Source organism: Cervus elaphus, chromosome 11 (assembly GCF_910594005.1).
Source record: "Cervus elaphus chromosome 11, mCerEla1.1, whole genome shotgun sequence".
Classification (NCBI taxonomy): domain Eukaryota; kingdom Metazoa; phylum Chordata; class Mammalia; order Artiodactyla; family Cervidae; genus Cervus; species Cervus elaphus.
The window spans coordinates 69,717,182-69,740,472 of record NC_057825.1 but is presented as its reverse complement, the minus strand read 5'-3'; the positions used below and the strand labels follow the sequence as shown (position 1 = coordinate 69,740,472).

The 23,291-nt window shown below is 37.2% G+C and overlaps 1 protein-coding gene across 1 annotated transcript in view; it reads right to left on the bottom strand.

Moving 5' to 3' along the window:
- LOC122703124 overlaps positions 1-20,491 on the bottom strand; it is a 176,506-nt gene extending 156,015 nt beyond the window's left edge. The window contains exons 1-3 of the mRNA XM_043917192.1: positions 20,416-20,491; positions 5,111-5,296; positions 4,771-5,001 (exon numbers count right to left, since the gene is read on the bottom strand). Coding sequence (XP_043773127.1) covers positions 4,771-5,001; positions 5,111-5,296; positions 20,416-20,491 — 493 coding nt within the window. The remainder of the gene's footprint in view (positions 1-4,770; positions 5,002-5,110; positions 5,297-20,415) is intronic.
- Positions 20,492-23,291: the final 2,800 nt, after the last annotated feature.

Below are 23,291 nucleotides of genomic sequence, written 5' to 3'. Positions count from 1 at the left end.
ATCCCATGGACTGTAGCCTACTAGGCTCCACTGTCCATGGGATTTCCCAGGCAAGAATATAGAATGGGTTGCCATTTCCTTCTCCAGGGGATCTTCCTGATCCAAGGATCTGACCTGCATCTCCTGTATTGCAGGTGGGTTCTTTACCACAGAGCTACCAGGGAAGCCCTCTTCTATGCTGCAGCCAGGTTCAAAGAAAAAAGGTGCTTGGGCCAGTCCTCTGGGCCTGGAAGAATGATGAACAAAATCACTTCAGCTAAGCCCAGTCTAGATCAGTTGGCTCCTGGACAACACACAAACTGTGAGCAATAAGAAATTGCTGTTTAAAAAAAAAAAAAAAAAAAAGAAATTGCTGTTTTAAGTCACTACATTTCAATATGGTTTTTACACAGAATTGCTACTAATATAATGAGTAGATAACTCTCTTCACAGTAACAAAATATTTGCTAAGGACTTTTAAAAGTTAATGATTTACATCAAATGTCCTATTAAAAGGAGTTTTTAATTGAGAGGTAGAAGAATGCAAAAAACATGTAATCTCTTCTCCACATTGGCAGGCCTTGGGATTAGTACTATGTAATCCTTTTTAAATTACCACAAACTGGATTTTGATATTGTAATATATTCATCATCAGTGTTAATATTAAGCACATGATGACATCTCATGTCCAGAAAAATCCATCAGTTCAGTTCAGTCACTCAGTCATGTCTGAATCTTTGCAACCCCATGAACCACAGCACGCCAGGCCTCCCTGTCCATCACCAACTCCTGGAGTCCACCCAAATCCATGTCCATTGAGTCAGTGATGCCATCCAACCATCTCATCCTCTGTCGTCCCCTTCTCCTCCTGCCCTCAATCTTTCCCAGCATCAGGGTCTTTTCAAATGAGTCAGCTCTTCGCATCAGGTGGCCAAAGTATTGGAGTTTCAGCTTCAACATCAGTCCTACCAATAAACACCCAGGACTGATCTCCTTGAGGACGGATTGGTTGATCTCCTTGCAGTCCAAGGGACTCTCAAGAGTCTTCTCCAACACCCCAATTCAAAAGCATCAATTCTTCGGCACTTAGTTTTCTTCATAGTCCAACTCTCACATCTATACATGACACTTGCAAAACCATAGCCTTGACTAGACAGACCTTTGTTGACAAAGTAATGTCTCGGCTTTTCAATATGTTCTCTAGGTTGGTCATAACTTTCCTTCCAAGGAGTAAGCGTCTTTTAATTTCATGGCTGCAATCACCATCTGCAGTGATTTTGGAGCCCAGAAAAATAAAGTCAGTCACTGTTTCCACTGTTCCCTCATCTATTATCTGATCATAATAGTCTCTGATTTATACTAGTCTCTGTTCAGTTCATAAACACAAGTAGGTAAATTCCAACATCACTAATAAGGTGCACAAGGCCTGCATGGTCTCAGTTCTAACCCTGCTTATTTACCTGTAGCAGACAAGTTTGTGCCTCATATAACATCTCTGTAGTCCATCTCTGATTTCATCTGCAGCTACTGTGGAGAGTTCATGTCCACAGTTTATGTTTCCAACTGATCTCTTGATGGCAACATCCCATCTGAAATATACATTGGAAATCCTTAACTTGCCTTCCTGTCCAAGGATTCTCCTCCTGGGGTGGAATACAGTGCCAGGCTGGGAGAGTTCCCACAGAAATATGGAAATATGGAGGAATTAATGCCTTAAGATAAGATCAATTGATAGGAGTGCCTATAAGTAAATATCCCAGCCTTCTTTCCTTTAGGAGGAGATCTTAAAGAACTATTATTTATCTTTCTCAGGAGGTGTGATGAAATTGAGCCCCAATTATACAAATAATTATTCTTATATCAGTTTTTTCTTCTTAATCAAATCACCGTTCCTGTTCTTTCAATCCTGCTTTATGGGACCACCTTTCTAATAAAATACCAACATCAATATCTACATCACTGGCTTGGGCTCTGCTTTAGAGAGAATCTGAACAAAGACTTCCCCACCCCAATCATCTCTCTGACTTTTTCTCTTCTTTCACTTTACTGATTTTCATCATTTGAGCTAAATTGGAACTGCCTGGAACAGTCTCTCAAGACCTCTTCTTTTACCCATATCTTAACTTCATTTAGATTTTCTCACAATTATAAAGTTATAGCATAGGCACCAACTTTTTCATGATGTTCTTCCAAAGTAAGCAGGTACACTTTCTCAAGTGCTACTGTGGTGCAGTTAGTAAAGAATCTGCCTGTGAATGCAGGAAGTACAAGAGAAGTGGGTTCGACCCCTGAGTTAGCAAGATCCCTTGGAGAAGAAACTGGCAACCCACTCCAGTATTCTCACCTGGGAAATCCCATGGACAGAGGGGACTGGCAGGGTACAGTCTATGGGGTCTGAGTTGGACACAACTGAGCACCTGAGCACACACGGTACGAGGATTCATATATCATTATACTGATAACATTGAATAATAATAAAATATTACTTGTTATTCTTTTAGTCCCTACTAGCTTGTATATCTTTCATTATTGTAATAAAGGATAGTAAATTTTGCTATCAAGGGCACCAAAAAGTAAGAGCATTATGTTTGGAGATGTTAGTCATTCTCCCTTGTTAAACAACATTTTAGACATTTAGCACTGTCCTCAGACACTACATTTGTTACTCAAAACCATCTCTACTGACAGCTTTACTTTTATCTTTATCTTCTATGAAGGTCTCTAAGTGTAAAATTATGTTTCTGGATCAAACCTAGTAATATTGAAAATGCATTATCATTTAACCCACTTATTCAACAAGTAACAAGTGAATTAACAAGTGAAATTAACAAGTAGTTAATTTCATCTGTATGTCAGGCCATGCAATTAACATTGGTGATACACAGTTAAATAAGACGTTCCCTGCTGCTGCTGCTGCTGCTAAGTCACTTCAGTTGCGTCCGACCCTGTGCGACCCCATAGACAGCAGCCCACCAGGCTCCTCTGTCCCTGGGATCCTCCAGGCAAGAATACTGGAATGGATTGCCATTTCCTTCTCCAATGCATGAAAGTGAAAAGTGAAAGTGAAGTTGCTCAGTCGTGTCAGACTCTATGTGACTGCATAAACTATACCCTACCATGGGAGTTTCTAGGCAAGAGTACTGGAGTTGGTTGCCATTTCCTTCTCCCTATGCACTTAAAAATCCAGTAGTGAGATTCAGGTGATGAAGTAAGCCTTTGATCTAAACACAATCATTATCTGCTCTGTAATAAAGAGAAATCTGTAGCAAAGACAAATTAAGCAATGTGTGCAAAGTAAAGCAAAAATATAAGAGTTAGAATTCTAACTCAGATAGTCCAAATCTGTAATTCATATGTTTGTAAACCACATTTCAGATGTTTAGATAATTATATAAGAAATTACCAGAGTGTCTGGATGAATGAGGAAAGAAAGCAGTAGTTAATTGGAAAGAGTTTTTAGTTGTTGATAACTGGTACTGTCCATAATTAACCACAAAGGCTTACACGGCACAGTTATTACAAAATGGAAGTCACAAATCTTACCAAAGTAACTATTTTACTTGCATCTATTCACACATGCAATCTAAAATTTTTTAAATGGAGTTTTACCTCAGAAGTGTATTTTTAAAACTCACAAATTCTATTGCATGACAATAGAGAAATGTCATGTATTTCTAGAGAAAATTCATTGTTTTGTCAGAAGCCATTCTTTTGATATTTTTTATTTGCAGCCCTAGTGGATGCTAGGGTGCACTCCCTGGGCTTTGCTATTTCCCTTGCCTTTAGACAAAAAAGAGGCCACCATGCTCAAGAGCAGGCTTCATTTTGGGGGGGCAGTCTACATGCAAAGACACACAGGCCAGATCTTCTTGCCTCCATATGTTGCATGTCTGCTGGGTTACCCCTGATCCATGTTGCATGTCTGTTGGGTTATCCCTGATTCCAAGTTCTTTGCAGCACTGTCTGGGGTCTTTGGTGTGATAGATTGTTTCCTTCTGCCTGGCTTTGCCTCTTTCATGACCCCACAGAAAACACCCTCCCCCACACACATTTCTTCATGTATAAGGGTTTGAAATTTGTCTGTATCCTACTTACAAACTACCAGTTACTCTGTTACCCTTTCAAGAAGGCTAGCAGAAGAAAGGAGACTCCTAGCTCAGGGCTGTGAAAGAAACAAGACTTCTGGTTCAGAGCCAAATGAAGTCATTACTCATAGCAAAGCAAGCAGCATGAGCATAAAACTTGAATCAATTCTCCCATGACCCTCAAGCCCAACAATGGCAAATTAAAGGTCCAGATGGATACCTGCACACACTGTGCATTCCCTTAAAGAGGAACATGTAGGTTAGTGAATCAGGTTTTTTAAAACAAGCACGGAAGAAGCCTACTCTTCATGAAGGGAGACATCATGGCATGCCTCAAGATTTCTTTCTACACATACAACCTTGAGAAATGTCTTATTTAAGAGTAGTCAGGGCCTCATGTTCCAGGCACTCCAGGTAAAACCATGCAGGATTGCTTAGGGTTCTCCCAATACTTTGTACCAGAATTTGCTTCCCAGGGACATCAATCTATCAAACAATACCTCCTGTAAAGCGGACATCACCCATAACTAGTTTTTCAGCTGTTCTCATCATCTTTTGACATATAGCTTGTACATTAGTTATCCGAATATTTCTTTAAAAACTATAGTTGTAGTATAAACTGCTGAGTGTGTTGACAGTCACGTCGTGCTTCAGTTCTACAAGAAATATGTACATATATATAAACTAGTTTTGAAAAAATATTACCGTAGTGTCCTGGATGCCAGAGGGCCACGGTTCCGGAGCCTTTCTCAGGAGTCTCGTACACGTCACGTATCAAGTTAAACCTCAGTCCTCTCAGATTTCTGCTGCTGCTGCTAAGTCGCTTCAGGCGTGTCCGACTCTGTGCGACCCCACAGACGGCAGCCCACCAGGCTCCTCTGTCCCCGGGATTCTCCAGGCAGGAATGCTGGAGTGGGTTGCTGTTTTCTTCTCCCCCTCACAAAACTTGGAGGCATAGTGAGGTCTGGGCTCTCTCAGGAGCACAGTCAGGTGACTAGAAATTGAATCCCGCACGGAAGTCGCGCTCTTGCGGAACTGCCCTGACAGGAGCCGGACACCCCCACGCAGCGAACTGCGCATGCCCGGGCTGCAATTCTCACTCCTTCCAGAACAACGCTCCGGAATCTCCCGGGGCGGCAACACCGACCTATGAGGTCCAGCTGTGGAGCCACAATTCCAGTCCGCCAGCTTCTAAGGCCCGGAAACCTGGTGCCATTCTGACTTGCCCATCCTCCAGGTCAGTTTTTAAATATAAAGAATTGTTAAAGTTTCCCAGGAGAAAAGAATCGCCACACATTGTACTTCCAAACTGGTTTGGGGGAAAAAAAAAAGTTGTAACTTTGAAGTTACTTCGTTTCGTCTCAGCAGTGAGGTAATTTGCCTAAATGCTTGTGATAAATTAATGAAAGTTTAAATCTTAAACCTTGCTGAGGCTTTTATACATATGACAAGCTCTTTTTCTCTGAAGAAGGGGAGGAAAAACGAGTGAGCTTTATTTTTGTGTGGATATGTGAATTTATGTTTCTCATATCAAAACCAAAAAAATGGAATACATGTCTTGGATAATGATTGGATACTACCGCTGTGAACAATTTTAAAATTGTCTTGAATTTTTCTGTGTATTTCCTTGAAAATATGTAGCGCTCAAATTATTTAAAATTATTTTAGGGAGATAATTATTTTTATATCTAAGATAATTATTTTTATATTCCCCCTTCCCCTGTAGTGTAAGGAAAAACAGTGATATAAGGAAGTGTAACAACTAAGAGGAAATACATAGAAAACCAGTGAAGATTTCTCAGTGAGAGAGAAAATGTTCATGTAAAATATACTTTGATTTGTAGGAAAGAACAAAGGTTAGAACAGAGGCAATAGCTGCATTATATCAATACATACACCCTGTGTGTTATCAAATTTCTTATTTTTTAACCTAAATAGATCAGGTATTCAATATGTCCCTGCAGCAAAAAAAAAAAAAAAAGGCAGCATACTTTTATACATTGATTTCACCAAAATCCAATATTATAATTTTTCTTTTTCTTTCTTTTTCTTTTTTTTTTGAGTTGGGAGAGGGCTTGCAATATTTAATGAGTTAGGGTTTAGACCAGGTTTTAGGTTAATATGTTACTCCAAATTTGTAATATAAAAGTTCAGGATCAAGTTTTGATATAACAAGAAGAAAATGAGCCTTGAGTGCTTTGACCAAATTCTTGCCATGAATCAGAATATCCCTGTAACAGAAGGTTGAGTGAAACCATTACTACTTCTACCTTGGGGCTTGTTTCTTACTGGTTGCAGGAGAGATTATTGAAGGCAAAGAGAGAGCTAAGAGAACACCTCAAGAGAGAGGTAAGCCAGGCCGAGGAAGATAATGGCCAAGGAGGGCTGGGGTGTACAACTTTTAAGGCAAAGTTTTTTGCTTAATCCAGGTGGTTGTTGATTGACAGTCTTAATTAACAGCAGCTGCCAGTTATATAATAAGAGGCCCTATTGAGCAGGCCCTGCCCATAATTAAGTCAGTTTAATTAGATGCATGTATCCATAGAATATTTATGAACATTTTAATAAGCCCAATGGCTGCCAAAGGTTATCTAAGGACAAGATAACAGTGAGATGTGCACATGTGCCTCTGCTTGGCTGGTGGGGGATTTTTCCAGGCCCATGACCATTTTGGAGGACTGATGGGGGTCTGTTTTGGGCAGGTTGGTAAATAGCGGGATTAGGAGGCTATTGAATATTCAGCCCATGGGGCTGCCTGTCATATGCGCATAGCTAACTTCTTATCTAACAGAACTTCTTTTGTTTGTACCAGAACTGGTTATTAGGGTCTAAAGAGACTCTGATATTTGATAGTAATGTGGCAACAATTATGGAGAAGGAAATAGCAACCCACTCCAGTATTCTTGCCTGGAGAATCCCATGGACAGAGGAGCCTGATGGGCTGCTGTCCCTAGGGTCGCATAGAGTCAGACACGACTGAAGCGACTTAGCAGCAGAAGCAGCAGCAGTGGCAACAATTTGGTCCAAATCCCCTTTTAAAGCCCACTCAGAAATGGAAGATCCATGTGTGTCCACAATCAAATTGCACTCAATTCTCAGTAACTTTGAGGAGAGTTTTCTTTAACTGTGGGCTTCCCTGATAGTTCAGTTGGTAAAGAATCTGCCTGCAATGCAGGAAGCCCCAGTTCAATTCCTGGGTCTGGAAGATCCACTGGAGAAGGGATAGGCTACCCACTCCAGTATTCTTGGGTTTCCCTTGTGACGACTCAGCTGGTAAAGAATCCACCTGCAATGTGGGAGACCTGGGTTTGATCCCTCGGTTGGGAAGATACCCTGAAGAAGGGAAAGGCTACCAACTCCAGTATTTTGTCCTGGAGAATTCCATGGACTGTATAGCCCATGGGGTCACCAAGAGTCGGACACAACTGAGCGACTTTCACTTTTCCTTAACTGCCTATCTCACGTGGCAAATCTGTGAGCCCTTACTCCACAGCTGAGAATAGGAACAGTGTTCCCCTTCTCCTTGAATGATACTGCCCCATTATGAGGGTATTGAGTGAGTATAGTAGCCTTCTCAGCTTGCATCTCTGAATGTGGAACTTTTGCCCAATAAATGAGTTGAGGCAAGGCCAATAAAGACCAGAAAAATCTCAGCCTAGAGTAGATCCTCTGCTTGGTGGAAAGGGTGGGTTGAGGAAGGAAGCCCCTAAATTGTTGCAACACTCACCAGGAGTTTAGCCTCTGCCATTTGGGGGTGGAGTGGAGAAGAGAAATTCAAGTGGCCTGCCCCTTATGTTGATATACCATATCTTTGACTGAGCGGTAAAGGGAGAGGGAAACCCTATTTTACTGGTCATACTGCCTAGATTGGAGTTTCTATGATCATATCTTTAACAGTCAAGCCTTATTACTTTAGTAGAGACAAACATTCACATCAGTGGTTAGGGCATGGGACTGAGAAAGTAAGTCTAGATAAGCCTAAAAATGTTGTTGATGAGAGAAACTTGTCAGAGGGACCAGGCGTGGTGGGGGCTGTGCTTACCACACAAGGGTAGGGAGAATAGGTGAATGAGGGAACAGGTCATAGTCAAGTGCCGTAGGTTTGCAGTGTTCTTACCAAAATTTAGTAAATTTTCTAAAATAAATGTTTCTTAACATTCTCTATGTCATTAGAATAATTTTCAGAGTCTTTGAGTAGTTATCTTTTTTATACTTTTTAGCACTTGTCACCAGTGTTTCCCTGGGACTGGGTCTGCAGAGATACTCAAGTTTCTGCCATCCCAAACACCTAAATTTAATAAGAGCATTCTTAATACAGCCATTGGAACAGATTCAGATTTTTGAGAGATAGTTGAGATATTAAGTTTATCAACCCACAAGAACTGAGCCAATCAAAGCAAATTATTTTATTTTATTTTAGCAAATTATTTTATAGGTTCTCAAAACTTCAAAAAGAAATCTTGTTTAGTCCAATAGATAATTTTTTTGTGAGTCAATTTTGAACACTGCCAAACATATTTATTTGGCCTAAAATTGTTGATATTAACCATACCCTTCCCTACATGCTAATTTTCTTTGATAAGTTATAGTCTATAAAATTTATGAATTCAGTCTAAATTATCAACAAAACAGAAATCATGTATGTGCTATGTAACATACTATTTGTGGACCAGAAAATACAGAACTCCCGCATTAGTCTATGTCCTACCCCTTTGATCTGAGTGACTTTGAATGGTTATTCTTTCAAGTTATACCCTTATCTGGAACTTGAGATTTGCCTAGATGATATCCAGGTCAGTTGGAACTTTAACAGTCTTTGATTCTGTGAGATAATAGCCTGACATTCAAGTAGAAATATTAAGGAGAGAGTTGGAGATAAGGGATTAGAAGCTTACTGAGAGTTCAGAAGTAGAGCTTTATATTAAAGACTGATTGTTATTGATTTTTTTAAAGAAACAAGAGTAGATTTGCTTTTTGTAGAAAGACAAATGGAAAAAAGAAAATCATCAGAAAGACAGACACAAGTACAATGAAAAATCAGGACATTTAAAAGTCTTTGAACTTAAAGATAGTTTCAAGAAGGAAAACTGATCAAAATGGTCAAGAGACAATCCACAGCATATTTAGAAAAAAGGACTTCTGATCTAACAGTTTTGCAAAGCATGTAGCAGTTTTGAAGAGTGGAGAGAGAAGTAGTAAGTTTGTCAGAAATAAAGGAAAAACTAAATAAAGAAGAACTTTGATTATATAAGAAAGAGGAGTGATAAGAGTGTCCTGGAGCTTTGATTACATACTCCTTTGAAAGGAGCTAGTAAATGCATCACTTGAAATAAATTTAATAATCCTTTTCCTGAATTGTAAATGGAATACTTTTATTTTTCCTGAATTAACCTCTTTTTTATGTTAGAGGGAACCTATTTATATAATTATTGTATTTGGTGTATAATTTATTCTTATCATGTTCATATTTTCATAGGTAAATTGTATTTCTATTATGACTCCTTTATCCTCTGTTTTATAGATTGCATCTTATTTTTATGTAATTAGTTCAGTTATAATTTATAAATTTAGTTATATTTGAATTACTATATTGTGTAAAAGAAATCTGGATACACCAATTTGATTAATTGTTCATCAATAGAAACAGTATATCCAAAATAATATCATGATTTTAAAAGAATATGCTACAGCCTACACAGTTTAATTTTAAAAATTATTCAAATGTATGTGCTTTTATTATTTTTTTCTCATTCTTCCATTTCTCACTTTGGAATTTACCACACCCCATCTGCTGGTAGGCTGTAACACTCCTACAATTTTCCTCAGCCGCTTTCTTGGCAAGATTTCCTCTAAATGGAAGTATTGATACAAAATTCCAAATTATTTCACTGATTTTTCTTCTTTTCTAGTGAGACATCATGTTACTGATATTGAGAACTTGTTCCATTATTAAGTAGCTTATTGAGAAGAAACTATATTCTTTCATGGTTATAATCTTTACATCTTTTTTTAACCTAGAGAACAAATTTTGAAGGAAAGATGCAAAACCAGCCTTTAAGCATCTGAAGGGCTATCAGATGGACTGGAATACATACTTTTCAAATAGTAGAACTTGGACAAAGCAGTAGAAGTTGCATTATTTTGACTCAGCATAGGGAGCTTTATGACAATGGAACAGATAGCCTCCAGAAAGAACAAACTCTCCCTAAGTGATGCTGAGGGAATCAGACATCCTCAAGAAGAAATCACTGGACTAGCAAGACACTATATCAGAAATATAAAATTTGCAGTCAAAAGTCACTTTAGAAATACATAGCTTCTTACATTTACAAATGAGCTAAAGGCAAATGCCCATGATCATTCATCATAATGAACTTTAACTTAACTGATTATTATATTCACCTGCATTTTGTTGTGTGCTTGTGTGTGTGCAGTGAGGGCATGGTTGTTGGTAAGCTACAATTTACTGACTCATCCCAAGACTGCATAATTGGAATTTCTGTGGATGGGTATGGAAATGTAGTTTCCAAAAATCCACTAAGTTTGGCAACCACTGATATTGCTAAGGATACCAGGTTCTCAGTCACATCTTCTTTTAACCATTTGGCATTGGTTAAGTCCCTTCCACATAAAATATATGACTTTTTCCTTTAAAACAGTATTTCTGTAATCAGTGAAATTTATGATCTATTCAAGACTCCCTAGAGTCCCTTGGACTGCAAGGAGATCCAACCAGTCCATTCTAAAGGAAATCTGTCCTGAGTGTTCACTGGAAGGACTGATGTTGAAGCTGAAACTCCAATATTTTGGCCACCTGATGCGAAGAGCTGACTCATTTGAAAAGACCCTCATGCTGGGAAAGAGTGAAGGCAGGAGGAGAAGAGGGTGACAGAGGATGAGATGACTGGATGGCATCACGGACTCAATGGACATGAATTTGGGTAAACTCTGGGAGTTGGTGATGGACAGGGAGGCCTGGCATGCTGCAGTCCATGGGGTCGCAAAGAATCATACACGACTGAGCGACTGAACTGAACAATGTTATTTTGGGACTCTCAGGTGGCTCAGCGGTAAAGAATCCATCTGCCAGTAGAGGAGATATGGGTTCATTCCTGGGTTGGAAAGATCCCCTGGAGGAGGAAATGGCAACCCACTCAAATATTCTTGCCTGGGAAATCCCATGGATGGAGGAACCTGGTAGGCACAGTTCATAGGATTGAAAAGAGTCAGAAATGACTGAGCACAGTTATTTTAAACTGGATCAACATAGGTTGCCCAGTTAGGCCACGTTCAACTTTAATTATAAACTGTTCTGTGAAATATAGAACTTAACAATAAATTATCCTAATATGAGACTAAACAAATGTGAGGCCAGGAAACCACTCTGAAAATAAATTAATAAAATTAGATCTAAACATACTCTAATCTAAGAGTTGTTAACAGATACAGAGAAGAAGATAACTTATTTATGTCTATTTTTTTTTGCTAGTTTCTACAATTTCTTTTGATATTCCCTTCATCTTTAATAAATAGCTGCTGGTTTCTGCTGTCTTCTAAGACTTGTTTTTTTGTTATAATCAACTCCCTAGTATCCTTTACCAATGTCACCTGCAGGCTCTAAAGCCATGAACTTTTTGAAGAGAGGGATTCTAATTTGTAAGAGTCCTGCTTGCGAGATCATGCTAGAAGCTGGTTAAAGTAGAGCAGAATTGGTTTGATAGTGCCCAGTTCAGAGGAAGTTGAATGAACTACATTCTAGATGTGTAGTTCCTCTATATTAAGTTAAATATGTTTCATTCAATTATTTGATGAGGTGATCATTTTGTAATGCTGTTTTTAACAAAACTTGTCCTTTGGTACCACTAAATCTTCCCTCTATGTCTTTCTTTTTAAGTCATATCTTACTCATCCATTTATGTTAATCTAGTTTATTTATCTATGTGCAAACACTTACATAAATCTCTTCTTGTGTAGCCTTAAAAGTCTAAATCATTTCTTTGATCTCTAGTTTTCTCATGTACAAAATGACTGAATTTTACTTCTTGTCCAGGGAAGCTTTATCCTCTCTAATTTGACATTCTCTTGAAATAACTTGCTCAAGCAAAGAAATGAGCTTATATTTATAACTCAGTCATTGGTAAGGGCCTAAGTGAGGAATACAAACACAGCACATTCTCTTAAGATCTCTAGAATTAAAAGTCTTAAATTCACACTATTCCAATGTAATTCATTTATGTTTTCTACTTATTTGGTCATACCTATTTAGCATATGTGTTATCTGCTATTAACAATTCATTTTGAGTTTTAGGACTATTATATAGATAGATAGATGACAGACAAAGACCTTCCCCATCTAGATAAAGTTAACCAATCTTCTAGTATAACTAGGACCAATGTCATATGTCCTTATTACTTTTAAATTATCTAGAGTGTCCTTAATTCTCTGGTTGAAAAACTTTCTATGGTGGTCATTTTTTTAGTACATTTATTTATTTTTATTGGAGTATACTTGCTTTACAATGTTGTGTTATTTTCTGCTGTACAGGAAAGTGAATCAGTTGTAGGTATACACATATTTATTGAGTACATTTTGAACATATCTCTAGCTTTGTGTATTACTGCTTTGCCCCATGAGCTTTTAACTGATTGTCAGTTTTTATAACATGTCAAAGAGAGCCATTTACCCATTTGACAATGCCTGTCAGTCAATCCTTATGAAGTTGTAAATAGTGTGAAAAATGTCATTGTTCACCAAGTAAGTTGAAAAAACAGTGTTAAATTTTTCATCAGAAATTTTTAGAGCAACAATAACCAACAGAGACAGGTTGGGAGAAAACAAATGCACACAAGTTGGAATAACATATATGTATAGTTGATGTATTTTTATCTTACTTAAGAAGAATAGTATATTTTCTGTTGTTAGTATATAGATGAAGCAGTCAAAAATATTAGAAATAAGAGAAATTTGAGTATTCTCTGTAATTTATTTTTTTAAATATTTATTTATTTAGCTGTGCAAGATCTTTTACTTGCAGCATATGAACTGTTAGTTGTGGCATGTGGGATCTAGTTCTTTGACCAGGGATAGAACCCAGGCTAGGAGCGTGGAGTCTTAGCCACTGGACCACCAAGGAAGTCCCGTCTCTATAATTTAAAGTGTAAAATCAACCCAAAATAAACTAAAGCAGACAATATGCAAATTGCTTAAAGAAACATAGTAATCCCAATGTCAATTTAAGCATATTAAATTATTCAAATACAGAAATAAGTCAAGGAGGGAAATGACCCATGATCATGTAGCATCCATGGATGGACTAAAAAGGTGTACTGGTAGTGCCTTCAGCTGATGAACTGGGAGTGATATAGCCCTTTGACAAAGACTCCATATGATAAGACCATTGTGAACAAGCCTGATTCTGAAATGTAGTCTTATCCTAACTAGGTTTCTACACAGTGAAACTAATCTGATTATTCCAAAAACTATCTCCCATTTTTGGTGATAATTCTTATAGAAAAATAACACTATGTTATGGAGAATACAGGATTGTCAGCTGGGTGGCATATTTTGAATATTATGAGATATACACATAATATTTAATAATTTGGCTTCATGAACTAATACATTAGTCTTATGATTTGGTAAAAAGGACGTTTCCCTTGAGAGAAAAATTTATTGTCATTTTACTAACAAAAGTCAAGTTTCCGAACATGTAAGACTGACCTGGAAAATGATAAATTCCCCAAGGTCTATGTGGAGAAGGAAATGGCAACCCACTCCAGTACTCTTGCCTGGAAAATCCGATGATGGAGGAACCTGGTAGGCTGCTGTCTATGACGGGTTGCACAGAGTCGGACACGACTGAAGTGACAGCAGCAGCAGCAGCCCAAGGTCTATGAGATATCTTAAGAGATCTTTTGATATTCTTTCCCTCAGGAAAGGAGAACATAACTGTAAACATCGGATTCAGACTTTTCATTTCCACATTTCTGTATCAAAACAAAGCAAATGCTTTCAAATTCACAAATACTTTGACTCAAGAATATTATGCTAGCATAATATTTATTGTTTTATCTTGTGCACCCTTATCTATGAGGGCAGTGACCTTCCTGAATAAAACTATATTCTTCATATAATTCAGCATCAGTTCTAAGAATGTTTGCTATGTGTATTTTAATTACACGTGTATTCAAAGCTATACAAGTTATTGTCATTGTTATTTTTCTGCAGAAAGTATTTAATTTTGAAGGGGTCATTTTGTCCTTAATCTTAAAGTCACAATTTGGGATATTTTTCCTTATACTTGATGTATAACTTTAGTGTTTCTTAAATTCAGACCTGGTTATGATAAATTCTATTAGTTGGTGTGTGTGTGTGTGTAAAATATCTTTATTTTACACTCACTTCTGAAGAAAATCTGATTGGATAAAGACTTTCCTCCAGTCTGGAAAAAGACTTTTGCTAGTCCCTCATTGTATCTCCAAATTTGAAGTCATTTAATTGTCTTCCAAGACAGAAGGCAGTGTTTCATTGTTTCATTGAGAGATTAGCAGTCAATCTTACTAAGCTACTGAAGGTAGTATATCCTCTCTTTTTGTTTGAAAAATGATAATCTTAAGATTTTCTGTGTCTTTTCTTCAGTATGTTTATACTTTTGTGTCTAGTGTGATTTTCTTTGTATTTGCAGCAATTGTTGAATATATGTTGGATATCTTTCATCAGTTTTGGAAAATTACCACCTATGATCTCTTCACTTATGTTACCTTCCTTTTCAATCCACACTTGCTACTTCACTTAAAGCTAATATACAAGCAATTATACCTCTCTTATTAGGTATATATTATCTTCAATTAAACCCGATCTCATGTTTGCTTAATATCAGATACTGTATTTTAAGTTCAAATTTCCCTTTGCTTCTTTTTTGAGTTTCCATTTTCTGCTGAAATAATAATGCATTTTATTTCCTAGAACAGAGTTGGCAATATTTTCTATATAAAGAGCAAGATAATAAATGTTTTACTGTTTGTGGGCTATGTACAGCCCTGTCCCAAAATTGTCTTTGTGTTACCATCATTATTGCTACTGTTGTGTCTTTGTCTTTACAAACCTTTAAATGAGTAAAATATGTTTAGCTCACAGACTGTTTATTCATCACAGCTGGTTTAAAGTCCATGTCTTATAAGACTATTATCTGGATATGCTATGATTTTGTATTTATTTATATTCTTTCTCTTGATTTTTTAATTCAGATCACTTGGTCATCTTTTTTTTTTTTTTTAATTTTTTTATTAGTTGGAGGCTAATTACTTCACAACATTTCAGTGGGTTTTGTCATACGTTGATATGAATCAGCCATAGATTTACACGTATTCCCCATCCTGATCCCCCTTCCCACCTCCCTCTCCACCCGATTCCTCTGGGTCTTCCCAGTGCACCAGGCCCGAGCACTTGTCTCATGCATCCCACCTGGGTTGGTGATCTGTTTCACTTGGTCATCTTATAAGTCAGATTATTTTTTATTGATGAATAAGTATGATAGATAAAGAACAGAATGATATGATTTCATTCTAGATAAGGTATAAGTTTGCTTCAGGCATGTGGCTATAAGTCAATTAACAATCCTGGATTACCAGACTATAATTAGTAATCAGAATGATTTAAAACTTGTCTTTCAAATGATGTCAGCAATATGGCCAAATAAGGCATCCCTCCTGTGTCCCACCCCACACAACAATCCTTCATTCATACACAACACGTTGTGGGCTCTGTGGGATCCAACACCATATACCAAGGAACCCAGAAGGAGTTTCACCTACTCATGCATCAGGCAGTAGGTGTACAGACTTTAGTCCCAGCTGTGAAACCTGCTGTAGTCTATAGTCTGGTTCCAGCCTGTCTCAGTGTGGTCCAGGAGTCCCTGGAGAACACTGTTTTAAACAATAACCCACATATGAAAGGACTTATAAAAATCTAAGAGACCAGAAGAAAAATTCCAGTATACCACCGAAGCAAAAATATTCATTTGATTCATTTAAGAGAGTAAGAGGAACAGTTTGACTTCATCCACATTATACCTCCCTCAAGGTATTTAGCAAAACTGTATGTCAAGAGACCTTTCTTAGCCCAAGATTTTTCACACTGGGGAAAGTGAGGCCTTGTGAGTGGAAGTTTGGAGTCCCAGTTATGTGGGACACAGCCAAAGATGTCCTTTTCTCTCTTGCCCCGTGTAGGGCATTAAGTCATGAGCTACAAGACTAGAGGTATGGAGAGGCTGGTAGAGCAGCAGATAATGATGCTCAGAGGGCAATCAAAGGAGACATATCTTATTTACCATATTGCAGCCTCCATCAAGAAGCCCGTAAATGAGCTGCTGGAGATGCTTTGCCTGTAGTTTCTCACAACTGGCCCATGGGCAGCACCAGTGCTCTGCAAGCCAGACCCACACACCCCCAACTCTGTGGCTCTCTCCCTGTGCATGTCCTGATAATGATAGAAGTAAACTTTGAAAAGTGTCTAGTGAGAACATGCAGAAAATTAACGCAAACATGTAGAACAGAAAGAGACCACAAACTTGAACTTATACACTGTGATCAAAGAGGATACAAGAATAGTTGATTATATTCAAATCAATAATGTGATATGCAGATTAATAGAGTGAATAAAAAAATTGTATCATTTTTATCAGATGCAGAAAAAGTCAGTTGAAAAAACATAGCATTCTTTTAGGATAAAAATCTTCAACAAAGTAGGAATAGAAGGAACATACATCAACATAATAAAGGCCATACATAAAAATCCTAGTTAAGATAGTTTGATAATGGAAGATGGAAAACTTTTCCTCTAAGCTAACAAACAAGACAAGGATGTCCACTCTTTCCACTCCTATTCAATATACTATTTGAAATTCTAAACAGAGTAGTTTGGCAATAAAAGACATCTAAATCATAAAGGTAGAAGGAGAGTATCTGTTTTCAGATAATATGACCTTATTTATGAAAAGTCCTACACTCCACCAAAAAAATATTAGAACTAACGAAAAACTTTAGTAAAGTTGCAGAATATAAAATCAACATATAGAAATTATTTATGTTTTCATATCCTAACAGGGAAATATCTGTAAAAGTAAAGAGGCATTTACATTTATGATACCATGAAAAACAGTAGAATGTTGTTGTTCAGATGTTAAGTCATTTGCAGCCCCATGGATTGCAGCATTCCAGGTTTACTTGTTAACAGGTTAACTTCCTCTACTATCTTCCGCAGATTGCTCAAATTCATGTCCATTGAGTTGGTGATGCTATCTAACTGTCTCACTCTGCTCCCCCCCTTCTCCTTTTGCCTTCAGTCTTTCACAGCATCAGGGTCTTTTCCAGTGAGTCGGCTCTTCACATCAGGTGGCCAAAGTAGTGGATCTTCAGTTTCACCTCAGTCCTTCCAATGGATATGTAGGGTTAATTTCCTTGAGGATTGACTAATTTGATCTCCTTGCAATCCACGGGGCTCTCAAGAATCTTCTCCAGCACCACAATTCAAAAGCCTCAATTGTTCAGCACTCAGCTTTCTTTATGGTCCAAATTTCCCACCCATACATTACTACTGGAAAAACCATCTCTTTGACTAAACAGACCTTTGTTAGCAAAGTGATGTCTCTGCTTTGGAATACACTGTCTAGGTTTGTCATAACTTTCTTTACAAGGAGAAAACATCTTTTAATCTCATGGCTGCAGTCACTGTCCACAGTGATTTTCAAGACCAAGAAAATAAAATCTGTCACTGCTTCCACATTTTCCCCTTCTATTTGCTATGAAGTGATGGGACCAGATGCCATGATCTTAGTTTTTTTGAACACTGGGTTTTAAGCCAGCTTTTTCACTTTTCAGTAATTATTTGACCCTCATCAGTAATTATTTACTTCCTCTTTACTTTATGCCATTAAAATGGTGTCATCATCTTTACTTTTGAGGCACCAGTTTGAATCTACCTGCCAATGCAGGGGAAATGTGTTCGATTCCTTGGTCAGAAAGATTGCCTGAAGGAGGAAATGGCAACCCACTCCAGTATTCTTGCCTGGAAAACTCCCATGGATAGCGGAGACTAGCAGGCTACCGTCCATTGTGTTGCACAGAGTCAAATCCAACTGAGTGACTAAGCACACACTGTGTACATATGTATATATACATACATGAATTTGTATGAACATAACATATAATATTTTGTCATGAGAAAAAAAAGGAATACTGACATTTGTGACAACTTGCATGAACCTTGAGGACATTATACTAGGTGAAATAAATAAGACAGTGAAAGATAAATACTTTGTGATCTTACTTATATGCAGGATTTATAAAAGCCTATGTCATAGAAACAGAGTAGAGTGGAGGTTGCCCAGGGATCTGGGTAAGGGAAATGGAAGATATGGGTAAAAAGCCTATAAACTTTCAGTTGCAAGATTTGAATAAGTTCTGGGGATCTAATGTACCACATGGTGACTATAGTTAATAGTGCTGTATTATATAGTTGAAAGGTGCTAAAAGAGTAAAGCTTAAATGTGTTTGCCATAAACATGGTAATTATGCAAGGTGATGAAGGTGTTAATTGAGCCTACTATGCTAATTATTTTGTACTATTTACATATACTAAATCATCATGTTGGACACCTTAAGCTTACACAGTGTTATGTCAATTATATCTCAATAAAACTGGAAAAGAAGAATAGCACTTTGGTCCCTTGGAGAACAATTCTATTTCTAATTCACCCACATATCTAGTGTGTAGTATTTTGTGATCCTAGATGAAAAGAGTCCCTTGGGCTGCAAGGAGATCCAATCAGTCCATCCTAAAGGAAATCAGTTCTGAATATTCATCGGAAGGACTGATGCTGAAGCTGAAACTCCAATACTTTGGCCACCTGATGCGAAGAACTGACTCATTGGAAAAGACCCTGATGCTGGGAAAGATTGAAGGCCGGAGGAAAAGGGGATGACAGAGGACGAGACGGTTGGATGGAATCACTGACTTGATGTACTTGAGTTTGAGAAAACTCTGGGAGTTGGTGATGGACAGGGAGGCCTGGCGTGCTGCAGTCCATGGGGTCACAAAGACCCAGATACGACTGAGCGACTGAATTGAACTGAGATGAAAAGCTAGGGGACTTACCTGCTCCTTTTCTTCCCTTGATAGGGTCCAAACTCCAATGCTTGTCTTCCAACCCAGGGGTCTCTCAAAATGTTTAGTTTCTCGGTATCTCAGGAATCTCTTCTAGAATTGATATATGTCTCTAAAGGAATAATGGCCCCACAAATTTCTCTCATTTCTTTGGATATTTGTCCTTTTGAACTTGCCCAAGTAATTCTGCAGCACTTTCATAGCTATGATAATTTCAAATAGATGTACTTTTTTTTTTTTTTTTAAGACTTTCTGCTTACTGGTAGCAGTTTATTTGGTCTGATTGTTTTATGTTTACGTCAAGGAGTATTTTAAATTCACCTACATATCAAACAACTTAGACGAGTCCAAAGATATAGCAAAAATATAATTCTTGTTTTACAAATGATGTTATCGATGTATAAAGTAAAAATGGTGTCTTTTCCAATAGCTTGTTTATATTAAGACTAATATAAGAACTGCGTATTTTTCTTTATATTCCAGTATGTGTTTGTTTTTTTTTTCTCAATATCATGCTGTCCTCTTTAAAAGCACTCAGATATCCTCTTCCAGGGGTACCGAAGTTAAATTTTTTCTCATTCTTGTTATTGCTTCTTATCAAAAAAAAAAAAAAAAGATCAGTAGCCCTTTTCTTGCATGTATTTTATTCTCCATAAAATATTCTCATGCAATTTAAAAATTATTCTTAATACCAAAAATTTGCAGTAAAATTGCTGTGGTATTACATTAATCAGTAGTGCCAGTGCTTTTAGAAAGAATTTATGAATATCTATAAAAATGAAACAATTATACATCTCTGGATGTATCCTTGGATTTCCAGAGATAATCTTTGTATCCTATCCATCAATCCCCAGTGTCTTGTCTCAGGGTTACATAGAAATTTTGGAAATTAACAAAATGGTTTGATATACTAGGCTTTGACTTATATGTAATGAAAGTTTCTGAGAAGAAATTTCCAGATCTTTTGATGTAGGGATTAAGCAAAAATGCATCTAATGAAAGAATTGATGATATGTTTACCTGAGTACTCTTGGTCACCAAGATGTAAAAATGAACTCGCATACATTCATATAAAATGCATTGTGTATTGTAAACTTGTGGCCATCATGGAAACGTAATTTGGATGCTAGTCTACAGGAAGGCTCAAGGAAATCAGACCCAGAAGGGTGGGAGCCAGAGACAGTTACCTCTGTAATTCTGAGAAGCTGCATCATATTTGGCTCTCTCTCCTTCTCTCACTCTGTCACTCATTGTCATCCTCATCTCTCCTTTCTAATGTGAATCTTCTCTTTTCTGCTCGCCTCTCACCCAGTCAACTCCCTTTTTTATACTTAACGTGGTTTTTGCTTTCTCATTTATTTCTCTTCCTTGTGAATTGGGAATGCTTTTACAAAAGTTCAAGTCCAAAATCCACATTATCATTTACTAATACTTAAAAAAGACGAACTGCAATCTCATCATTCATTTCAGGTTTTCAGGGGAAATAAATTGATTGGTTCTCAACTAGGGAAATAATGATCGTAACTTAGGTGTTAACTTTGGTCCATCAGTCTTGCCCTGAGGGATGGCAAACATTGGAAAATTAGGTAAATATTATGGCTACATGCTAGAGATTATGGGTACTATTGTCTGGTACCAGATACGGTTAAATTTTAGAATGAAAGAGATAGGGATGTAGTATCAGCTCTCTAATGCTGTATTCTAAGCTAAGCTAACAGTAGTCTGTCTGGCTTTGCCCTCAGCAAGTAGGTCAAGTTCACAAACTGTTAGCCTATGAGCTTAGTATGTCAGAGAATGCATTCGTGCTGAACAGCTGAGGTATTTTTCTTTGTTTTATTTTGAATTTAATATCTGTATTTGTGGCATGCACTTCCCGAGTCTACACAAGCCGTGTATGCCAGCAGGTTGCTGTTATTGACTTGTCACAGAAAACATTGAAATTTACAACCACAATGTTAGAGTCCATAATATATGTGGAATTTGCCAAGATTATTGTTATAAAGTTGTCGGAATACTTGGCCTATGGAGACATCCTTACAACTAGGCAGGAAGGATGCTTTCTCTTTACGTAATGTGAACTCAATATTATGATGGACTGTTTTAATATGCTACCTTATTTAATAATGGCAGAAACTCTGAAGATATTTATTATTATCTGTATATGGGAATTAAAAATAGCAATTCTGGGTTTGAGTGCAAGTTCTCCTGCTTACCATCTATGTTTCCTTGGAAAGATACTTAAACTCCATTAGTCTCAATTTCCTCCTTTGTAAAATGGTGGTGATAATACCTGAAATATAGGTTTAATGTCAAAATTAAATGATAAAAATGTTTAAAATTACTTACATATAATAGATAATTAAGCTTTCCCTTGTCTTTGGCTCAGTGATTTCAGACAATACAAATTTAATTATTTGATGAATCATCTATCATCATCTCTACTCTTGAGCTGTGTGGTTACTACTTAAGTTGGAAAGATATTTCCATAATTTTTTTAAGCTTCTATATACTCAGGACCAGTGATACAAATTTGAGTACTGACTGTATTAATCTACTTGTTGTATTAAAGAAGCTATTTAGTCAGAGGAATAGTAGTGAAGTCACTTAAAATCATTTGGGTCAAGGGGTTTTGGTTCTACAACATTATTTTCAGTGTTTTACTGCTCATGAAGGTCAGCACTGCCTTTTTTGAATTTGCTATTAGTTCTGTGTTAAAATTGTCACACTCTAACTGAATTATTTCAGTATCATATCAATAGATCCAGGACAATCCATAATACTAATCTTTTCAAATCATTCTGTTGGAGCATACAATTCATTCTCATATCATGACAGGTGTAAATATGATTATCAGAAGCTATGTGTCCTAGTAGATGGTTTATTTTCTTGGGTGCGTTCATCTTCTCTGGGAAATTCATTTCAACTTATTTTTGCATGAGAAACAGGTTGTTGTTTCAGGTCTTATTCCCTCCTAATGACCTTTTTTATTCACTTGTGTGTTTGACTTGGAGACATGGGAGATTTCATTTGGGGGGGTGGGGTATGATTTTCTTTGTCTGGAGTTTTAAGTGCTTGAGGCTTGTCAGGAGAAAAAAAACTCTTGAGGTAGCCAGGGCCAGATGACCTTAAAAGGTTTACATTCTAATCTGAAGATGATGGGAGGACATTGAAGGACTTTGAGTAGGTTAATGGGCTGACTTTGAATATTCCATATTTCCTAAGTGCCTCCCACATAGTCTTTTGTGAGTTTTACTTTGTTTATGTTTTTGAAAACGTTTCTTGATCACAGTGTAAAAGATATGTTAGAGCAAAAATTGGAATTGTTGTAACTCTAGTGGGCCTTGATTAAGAGCTGAAATAAAACCATGACAGAGATAAAATACCAAGGAAGGAAAATAATTTAAAAATAGGGGAAGAAAGAGAAGGGGGAAATCAGATTCTCAACCATAATATTAATGGAGTAAAAGAAAGCACTTTGCAATCAGAGGGTAGTTTCAGTTTTATAAAATAGTGTTCTCACCATATTCCTCTTTTTGTCTGCTCCCTGGCCCAATTCCTTTACCTTTTCAAATACCTTGCAAAAACACTTTAATTATAGGGAAAAGTGTATGGTACCAGAATTAAATATCAGATATTTTTAGAACATAAATACCTGGCAAGGGTAACATTCCTATATCATGAGTATCAACTAAAATATGGATTTTTACATTACAGATTTCCCAGATTGCATGCTGGTATGGTAGAGATATGGAGATTAGCATTATAAAGCTGAGAGTGGAGCTAAGACGATATATATTCCAAAGGAGAAGAAAGTAATAAAGAGATAGGAAAGCAGATGGGGAAGCTCAAGTTCTCTTTTTCTTTCACTTCTATCTGTCCTATGTAAGGGAACCTGTTTGTTCACCACTATCTATACAGATGTTGGTTAGCAACTCTGAAGGAAGATCCTAGTTAAAATGTGTTCCTCCCCAGTCTGCTATGATGGTCATATATTCCTATTCAAAATAGAGGCCATTGGGTTCAGTTCAGTTCAGTTGCTCAATTGTGTCCGACTCTTTGTGAC